Source organism: Oryctolagus cuniculus, chromosome 9 (genome assembly GCF_051225735.1).
Source record: "Oryctolagus cuniculus isolate XC-2025 breed Fujian yellow rabbit chromosome 9, ASM5122573v1, whole genome shotgun sequence".
Lineage (NCBI taxonomy): Eukaryota > Metazoa > Chordata > Mammalia > Lagomorpha > Leporidae > Oryctolagus > Oryctolagus cuniculus.
Genome location: NC_142875.1, coordinates 39993670 through 40003674, shown reverse-complemented (window position 1 = coordinate 40003674; position 10005 = coordinate 39993670). Strand labels below are relative to the sequence as shown.

At 41.0% G+C, this 10005-nt stretch overlaps 1 protein-coding gene across 5 annotated transcripts in view; it reads left to right on the top strand.

The window, feature by feature from the left end:
- PIBF1 (progesterone immunomodulatory binding factor 1) overlaps nucleotides 1–10005 on the top strand; it is a 239588-nt gene that overhangs the window by 35368 nt on the left and 194215 nt on the right. For all 5 annotated transcript variants that reach the window (XM_070048728.2, XM_070048727.2, XM_089303617.1 and 2 more), the window contains exon 6: nucleotides 7387–7520. In XM_070048728.2, the coding sequence (XP_069904829.2) occupies nucleotides 7387–7520 (134 nt within the window). The remainder of the gene's footprint in view (nucleotides 1–7386; nucleotides 7521–10005) is intronic.

The following is a 10005-nucleotide window of genomic DNA, read 5'->3' as shown; positions in this document are numbered from 1 at the left end:
AAAGGAAAGGCCTAATGGTTGGTAGCTTAGCCCATTTGGTATAACTGAAGACTCCCAGTTTCTTAGGTCAAATGGTCAACCAGAGAGCTACAGAATAGAACAGTGTCTTTTCATTACCCCCATTGTCTGTGGCTTTTCCCCTTGATATGACCCTCACATGCTCCTTTTCCCATTCCAGATACACAAAGCTGACACAGCAGCTTCTGCCCAGTAAATGTTTCCTGCATTTATGCCTCTTGTTTTTTTTTTTTTTTTTAAGATTTATGTATGTATTTATTTATTTGAAAGTCAGAAAGAGAGAGAGAGAGAGAGAGGTCTTCCATTTACTGGTTCATTCCCCAGATGGCCACAATGGCCAGGGCTGGGCCAGGCCAAAGCCAGGAGCCCAGAATTCCATCCAGATCTCCAGGGGCCTAAGCACTTGGGCCATACTCTGCTGGGAGCTGGATCAGAAGTGGAGCTGCCAGTACATGTATTTGTGCCCACATGGGATGCCAGTGCTGCAGGCAGTGACTATACCCACTTCGCCACAGGCTAGCCCCTTGTTGTGGTTTTAAAAACATAATTGTGAAAAAGTCATAATTATAAAGCTTGATTATTTTTTTCAAAGTGACATCACCCACCCCGTTAATGACCACCCAGATCAAGAAATAGAAACCCTCTTCATGCAGTCTTCCTCAAAATCTTTGAGGAAATTCTGCATATATATATTGCAGAGAAAATTGTTTCAGATATAGTGTTTCATTTGCAGATATAGGATAATCTTTACTTAAAGTTAGAAGTAATAATTTGTTAAGCACTTATTAATTTTTAAACTCAATTTTTCTATTTCCTGAGCCAGTTATTTTAAATGTTACTGCTGTGTGGTCTGTTCATGATTCAATATTAGTTCATTCTGCCAACATTTCCTTTGTAACTAATATGTAAGTATTCCTAGGAGTAAGAGACAAGACAGATTTCTAAGAGGCTCTAAGTGGTCTGTGGGTATAGGGAAAGGTGAGGGTTAGAGACAAAACATGCCATCGCAGTAACAGATTTACTGTTTTCTGGCTAGAGGTAGCCTTGTATAATTTCCTTGTATGAATAATTTAGGAGGTTGAAAAGATGACATTAACTCTGGCAGTCAGAAAATGACTTCCATTCCATAAACTTGGAAAACAAGCAAGCAATTGAAATCTTCTCAATGACTTGTATTGCCTTTATTTTCTCTGTGTAATTTTGTTTTATTTTGATTTTTTTAATTAAAAAAGGAAATTGAAACTTGGCTGTGAACCCATTTACTATTAGGTAGAAATTTTCTGTTAGAAAGCATTGGTGACTGGCCATTTTATGTCTACTTCTTTCTTTTGAAAAGGCTAGATTTTTGCTACATTTATTTCAGTCTAATTAATGTCCTTTCTTCGCCCCCGTTTCTATGGGCTTTAATTGCAAGCCTCTCTGTAATAGGTGCAGTGCTAGGTTCTAGGACTGTGGAAAGCACCCCTACATTTCTATCTCCGGCTGTGGGAGGCATGTAATAGCTGCTCACAGTATGTGCCAAGTGTTTTCTGACAGAGGTTAAGAAGCAGATGCTAGGAGAAAATAGAAGATGGCCATCTAACTCAGCTGAGACTCTGAGACCTCCCACAGGATAGCAGAGAAAATGGTCTTCTGCTCCCTGTAGCCCTGACCACAACATTGCATGCAGTCATGGGATTTGGTTTATTTTGAGAGAAGATATGCTTTTCCTGTTTTCCATTGCTGTGCCTTCCTTTGTTTTAGTTGCTAATCAGTTTTTGTTTGTTTGTTTTCAAAATACAAAAGTTAGTATTTTCCTTAAGGGGAGATTTTTAGAATATATGCATTCCTATACTAAACTGCTTATACTCATACTTGTTCATGTGTTGTTTGTACTTAAAGAAAATTTATGTATCCACACATGATATATGTACATGCAACTATGTATATATGAGTGAATGTGTATAAATCCATGTTTCTGAATCCTCCCACAGAGCCACTCTCTGGACCAGGAGTTCAATATCCCACATATCTCAGGGTCAAATGTTGATGTCACCTCTAGATCTTTATACTTTTAGGTCTTTGCACTTCTGCCCTCACACAAAATCTCTGGCTGCTTTTGGGCAGTCCTGTCAGCTGGATACTCTGCCTGCTAACCGTCCTCATTTGCACACCAAGGCGACATTCCTCTGTATTTAGTGGCATCCTTGTTCTAGATTTAGTTTTCCTTTCCACCTCAGCTGCTGCCTGGGTTTCTTTTTTCTTTTTTTTTTTTTTTTCCTTTAAAGATAGTACAATGAATGTCTGAATTTTTTTAAATATTTATTTTATTTATTTGAAGAGTAACGGGGGCGGGGCGGGGGGGTCTTCCATGTGCTAGTTCATTCCCTAAATGGCTGCAACAACCAGAGCTGAGCAGATCCGAAGCCAGAAGCCAGGAACTTCTTCTGGATCTCCCATGTGGGTTCAGGGGCCCAAGGACCTGGGCCATCCTCCGCTGCTTTCCCTGGGCTCATTATGGAGCTGGATTGGATGCAGAACAGCTAGAACTCGAACTGGCACCCATATGGGATGCCAGTGCAGCAGACTAGGGCTTTAACCCACTGTACCACAGTGCCAGCCCCCTGGGTTGCTTCTGAGATTCATCTAAAACCTTGGCCTTGGATGTTGTTACCTTCTTAATCCTAGTGATTGACCCTCTAAGCTTTAATGTTCCATCTCATAGGTCACATTCTATTCCTTGTCACTCAAAATCGATTTACTTCTGAAGTTATTAATTCAGTGATCCACATAACATACTACTTCCTATATTTCCATGTTTCTCAATCATCAACTTCCAGCTTTTAAGAAATTCCATCTGGGGCCAGTGCTGTGGCATAGTGGGTAAAGCAGCCACCTGTGATGCCGGCATCCCATATGAGTGCTGATTTGTGTCCCTGTTGCTCCACTTGCAATCCAGTTCCCTGCTTGTGTGTCTAGGAAAGCAGTGGAAGATGACCCAGGTGCTTGGGCTCCTGCATCCACGTGAGAGACCCAGAAGAAGCTCCTGGCCATTTGGGGAGTGATCCAGCAAATGGAAGATCTCTCTCTCTCTCTCTCTCTCTCTGTAACTCTGTCCAGTAGGGAGCTGGGCCAGAAGTGGAGCAGTTCGTACTCTTAACTGGTGCTCATATGGGAATGTCAGCATTGCAGGTGATAGCTAACCCGCTATGCCACAATGCCAGCCCCCATGTTGTCAGTCTTAAATCTGTCTCTTGCCAATGTCTTCTCACTACCCCTCCACCTCTGCTTTCTTTTTGTCAAACCATCCTGGCAAAAATCTGAACTCTTGGCGTTTCTAACTGAACACTCCTGGCAAAAATCGTAGCAGCAGTAACAAGCACTAGGTTCTTGTGAGCAGCTTCAGTCAGGCCCACACAGCTGTGCTCTCATTCTGTTTCTTCTAGTCCTCTTTTTTCACAGAGATTATTTAAGGGGTTCTTCACTCTCCTTACATCCCCGGCTTTCCACTTTGCTCCACTCTCAGCAGGTGACTTGGTATTTCATTTTACAGAGAAAATAGAAATCCTTAGATGAGAACTCCCAAAATTTCCTGCTACCAAACCTACAAATGTACTTCCATCTGCACTCATTCTGATTTGTTCGTTTGTTTGTTCTTACTGTTTCTAGTGAACTTATAAATGGAAAAAGATCAAACATCTTTAGAAACCAAGTAGATGCTATAAACATGTGAAGCATTGGGGTTAGGAGTTGGCTGTGACCAAAGCAAATTGTAAGACCTATGTAAAAAATTCAAGTTTTAATTTTTTCTAAGATTTTATTATTTGAGAGGTAGAGTTACAGACAGTGAGAGGGAAAGACAGAGAGAGGGTTCTTCCATCCACTGGTTCATTCTCCAAATAGCCACAATGGCCAGAGCTGAGCCGATCCGAAGCCAACAGCCAGGAGCTTCTTCCAAGTCTCCCACGTGGGTGCAGAGGCCCAAGCTCTTGGGACATCTTCTACTGCTTTCCCACGCCATAGCAGAGAGCTGGATGTGGGCACCACAGGTGGAGGATTAACCTCCTGCACTACAGAGCCGGCCCCTCAGTGTTTAATACTTTGTCAGGGGCCTGCGCTGTGGCGTAGTAGGTTAAGCCTCTGCCTGCAGCGGCAACATCCCATATTGGCGCTGGTTCTAGCCTTGGCTGCTCTCTGCTGTGGGGTAGGAAAGCAGTGGAAGATGGCCCAAGTGCTTGGGCCCTGTAGCCACATAGGAGATCTGGAGGAAGCTCCTGGCTCCTGGCTTTGGATCGGCCCAGCTCCAGCCATTGTGGCCCTTTGGAGAATGAACCAGTGGATGTAAAACCTCTCTCTCTGTCTCTCCTCCCTGTCAGTAGCTCTGCCTCTCAAATAAATAAATAAATCTTAAAAAAAAATAGTTTTTCAGCTGGGAAAAAAAATCTAATCCTAGGGAGCATAGCTTCTGATTTAAAATTAATATTTGCGTCTGAGCTCTGGATTCCAACCCCTGAAGCCTTCTGAGGGGCTTCCTCTATTTAAATATGTCCCTTTCTCTAGTCTTAATCCCTCTTTGCTATTAATGTTTTTCCACCAATATTTGAAACTCTCAAGCTTGTTCCATATTTTCTTATCCAGCCACTGTGCTTGCTTTCTCTACTTTTATTACTAAACTATAGGAAGAGTTGCTTGTAGTTTAATTTTGACAAACTTATATGGCAGTCCTCACTCCATTTTCTGAGTTCTGAAACTTCCCCAGTCTGAACCCATATCTTCATCTGAAAATAAGAAAATCTTTGTTCACACTCATAAAAATTAAGTGTGTATGTAAGTGATATAATGTGTATGAAATAACATAAGCCAAAACACATTGAGTATTCAGATATATTGACTTTAGTTTCTCGGGCTGTGTCCCTGAGGGCTCTGCCTATCAGTGTTTACAGGGTGTTAGTTGTTTGTTTTTTTTCTTACTGTGTTAATGACTGCTTTGACTCCTTAAAGCACACTCTTTGGCTGTTGTTCCTGAAACATGTCTCTGGCTCGCCCTTGGCCTCTGTGAATCCTCTCCCGGGTTCCTTGGGATCTTTGTCTTTTGTCCATCCTTTAAAATGTTTATATTTCTTTTATTCATATTCCTCTGGATTTTATCATGGTGTTTGAGCAGTTACTAAAGTTAAACTGTCAGTTTGGCTACGATCTTTTTGTAAGCCAAAGCAAAAGAGGAAGCATTGTAACCATGTTAGTTTAGATTTAATGAGCATTTACTCCATATTAGCTAGTTGTATAAGCACTTTACAATCTTACTTGATATGATCTTCACAAGAACTCCATGAGGTAAACACTGAAATACACAGAAGTAAACTAAACCAGCCGAAATCTTACTACAGTAATTCAATTCTAGACAATTACATTCTGGAGTTTGCCTTCCTAAGCTTAATACCAAAATACTTACTTGGAAAGTAAAACATTCTTCAAGGGAATTAGAGCTTCTTGTAGGACTCATGTCTGAAATACTGTGCAGCACGTAAGTCACAATGTCATTCTTGGGAAGTGGTAGAGCGTCTTCAGGTGTAGTCTTACAATAAATACCATTGTAACATTCCGCTATCATGAGGAACTTCAGTGTAGGAGAGAACGATTTTTTTTTTTTTTAGAGATTTATTTATTTATTTGAAAGTCAGAGTTACACAGAGAGAGGAGAGGCAGAGAGAGTCTTCCATCCAATTGTTCACTCCCCATTTGCCGCAATGGCCGGAGCTGTGCCGATCTGAAGCCAGGAGCTAGGAGCTTCTTCCTGGTCTCCCACGCATGTGCAGGGGCCCAGGGACTTGGGCCATCTTCTATTGCTTTCCCAGGCCATGGAAGAGAGCTGGATTGGATGTGGAGCAGCTGGGACTTGAACTGGTGCCCATATGGGATGCCGGCACTTCAGGCCAGGGCGTTAACCCACTGCGCCACTGCGCAGGCCCCAGAGAGGAACAATTTTTATTTAAAAATTTATTTTATTTGTTTGAAAGACAGAGTTACAGAGAGAAGTAGAGTCTGAGAGAGACTGCTGGTTCACTCCCCAAATGGCCGCAATGGCTAGAGCTGGGCCAATCCGAAGCCAGGAGCCAGGAGCTTCTTCTGGGTCTTCCACGTGGGTGCAGGGGCCCAAGGACTTGGGCCATCCTCCACTACTTTCCTAGGCCATAGCAGAGAGCTGGATTGGAAGTGGAGCAGCCAGGACTCGAACCCACACCCATATGGGATGCTGGCACTGCAGGCTGGGGTTTTAACCCACTGTACCACAGTGCCAGCCCCAGAAGAACAATTTTTATGAAGCGAGTGTGACCAACACTTAGCTGATCAGCTCTTGAGAGGAATGAATCAGGACAGGATGTACTTAACATACCAGCTTTTGGGTGTGGAGTTCATGGTTGGTTACAAGATCTGATGAGTTCAAAGGGACAAAATAGGTAGGAATTCAGTCCTTGTGTCCTGCTTCCTGTTTGAGTTTTCATATTTATCTATTTCTTGATCAATCTATTCAGAAGTGCTTGTTTCATTCCTACTATAGATCAGGTGTTTTGTAAAGTGATGGAGATCCAGTGGGGTCAAGGAAAAGTCAGTGCTCTTCAAAGAAGCTGACGTGATGGTGCAGTGAGCTGATCCGTACTCCAAAGAAGGCCAGTATTCAGGTTATATGCAGGTTTTCAGGCAGTGGCAACAACTTAGAAATGAAGCATGGTATGTTTAGAGAGCTTCAGGTCTCCATTAGGATTGGAGGGCGAAATGTGATACGAGAAATGGTGAGAAATAAAACTTGTAGAAAGTGGGGCCAGACGGTGAAGGACCTTGTGATCCACTGTAAGGTTTTCACTTCCATCTCTCTCCCCATATTTCAACCATCTTTTTTTCATGTGCTGCTAGAATGGGGAAAATGAAGGCGAGAAGAACATAGACATGTGTTCTGAGGGCCCCACAACTCCTTTATTGCTGAGTACCACTTTTAGAACTGTATGGAGATACTGGTATTCGTATGGCTCCTTATCTCTCAATTGTGAGCTCCTGAAGAACAAGGACTGTATATTATTCATTTCTGTACCTTTAGCATATAATACTTACTCAATGTTGAAAATGTCAATTAGCATTGTCATCTTACATATTAGTCTAGTAACCAAAACAGGATTGTTTTATTTTGTTTGTTGAGAAACAGAGTTTGTTTTAAACAAAAATGAAATTACAAGCTATGGTGTGACTTTTAAATTATCTGTCTTTGAGTAGGGAAAAATTAATAAATAGAGGATTTATAAATTGAAGATTTTTGTTTGATTATGAGAACATTCACAGCTAAACAGAATTTGGCCAACTATGTTTGAGATGTTTTATTATTTCTTTGATTTATAGACATATGAGGAAGATCGAAGAAACTATTCTGAATTGCAAGTTAGATGTCAGCGTTTGGCCTTAGAATTAGCAGACACAAAACAGTTAATTCAGCAGGGTGACTATCGCCAAGAGAACTATGATAAGGTCAAGAGGTAAGTAATTAAGATAGCTGCAGCAGTTGTTCTCATTTTTAACATTCATTAAATTATTTTTTTTTTAAGATTTGATTTATTTGGAAGACAAAGTGACAGAGACAGGGAGACACAGAGAGAGAAAGACCTTCCATTCACTGGTTCATTCTTCAAATAACCACAATGGTGGGGCCTGGGCTGGGCCGAAGCCAGAAGCCGGGAGCGTCTTCCATTCTCCCACATGGGTGGCAGGAGCCTAAGCACTTGTGCCATCTTTCACTGCTTTTCCAGGCACGTTAGCAGGGAGGTGGATCAGAAGTGGAGCAGATGGGACAGGAACCGGCAACCATATGGGATATCAGTTGTAGGCAGCAGCTTAACCTGCTATGCCACAACACTGGCCCCATGTTACCTGAGTTTTCACCACCAAACTTGTTAATTTCGTATTTACCTTTTTTCTTTTTTGCCAAGCAACATGTAGTTGTGGCAGTTCAGGGTTGGGGAACCTTTTTTCTGCCAAGGGCCATTTGGGTATTGATATCATCAGTCCCAGGCCATCCAGAATTATCAATTTAACCTGCCGTACATTCATTGAATTTCAAGGCCCACCTACAGTTTCCTTGGCAAGGCCAGACTGAATGATTTCGCAGGGCTTATATGGCCTATGGGCCAAACATTCCTCACCCCTTTAAATTGTATTCAGATATATTTTTTTGTTTAGAAAGTGTTGCTTTTTTTTTTAATGTAAAGGAAGATAGGAAATTCCCATGTGTGTAAATATTTTAAATGTGAGTTGATGATTACTTTTATGTAAAAGAATCAATTTAAATTCTTCAGGTTTTTTTCCCTAAAGTGTTTTTCAGCTATTTCTTCTTTTTTTTTAAAGAAAAGAAGATTTATTTGCTTGAAAGGCAGAGCCACAGAGAGAGGGAGAGACAGAGAGGGAGAGATCTTCCATCTGCTGGTTCACTTCTCAAACGGCCACAACAGCCAGGCAGAGCCAGGCCAAGGCCAGGAGTCAGGAGCTTCTCCTATGTGGGTGACAGGGCCCAAACACTTGGGCCATCTTCTGCTTTTCCAGGTGCATTAGCAGGGAGCTGAATTGGAAGTAGAGCAGCAGGTCTTGAACTAGCACCCATATAGGATGCTGGAGTTGCTGGTGGCAACTCAATCTACTATGCCAGACACTGGCCCCAGTTGTTTCTTACAAAAGGCATTCACTCTTTTGTAAAATTCTGAGAATATGTGTTTCCCAATATGTTGCTACTAAGTAGGTATGATATATATATATATATGTATATGTATGTATTTAACTGGAATATACTTTTCTATTGTTTGTACAATAATTTAATGAACAACTGCTTAGCTCTGTGTTCCTAGGTAAATCTCTTTTTGTCCTGAGATTCATTTGTGAGATGGTGCAAATGCAAATAACTGTACTATAAAAACTAAGATCAAATGAAGAAGTATTTGTGAAAGTCTTTACATAAACACACACAATTTATATATGAGGGTACTTCAAAAAAGACCCGTTGTAAGTGTAAATAGAATGACATTATCCTAATCATTTACTGTTATATCTACCTGCACCCAGAATAATTCTTGAAATATAGTAGTCAGTGATTATTTTTAAATAGATGAATGAGTGCCTTAAATTGTATAAACTATAAGCTAGATAATACTGTAATTTAATTTGCAAAGATTTAGGTATGTAACAAAAGTACTTCTACTCCCACCGTGACCAACATATAATACATATTTTTATGTATATATCATTATGCCAAAATACCAAAATTATTGGAGCTTGAAACCTGTGAGAGCTGGACTCTGTGGACTTGATTAAAGCTGGACTTCAAAAGAAACATTTAAAAGTGAAATAGGGCCTGGCATTGTAGCATCATGGAATTAAGCTCCCACCTACAATGCCAGCATCCCATAATTGAGTGACTTTTTGAATCCCAACTACTCTGCTTCCCATCCAATTTCCTGCTAATGTGCCTAGGAAGACAACAGAAGATGGCCCAAGTACTTGGGCCCCTGCCACCCACATGGAAGGCCAGGATGGAATTCCTGGCTCCTGGCTTCAGACTGACATGGACCTGGCTATTGCAGTCATTTGGGGAATGAACCAGCAAATGGAAGATCTCTCTGTCTCTGTCTTTCTCTCCCTCCCTCCCTCTCTCTTACTCTCTCTAACTCTGTCACCCTACCTTGCAAATAAATAAGTATATCTTAAAAGATAAAATGAACAGATTGTGATGGCAAGGTAATACTTTGCATTGATATTTTAATGTCTACTGTTCCACTATAAATCTATAACAATGATAGATAAAATATAAAAGGAGAAAACTAAAAAGCATAGTCATCAGAATAATCCGGAGGGGCCATGAATGAAGGATAAATAAAACAACATGAGTCATGAGTTAATAATTATTGAAGCTGGGTAGTGGAAGCATGGGTGTTCATTATATCATCTCTATTTTTACATACTTGTATGTTTTCATTT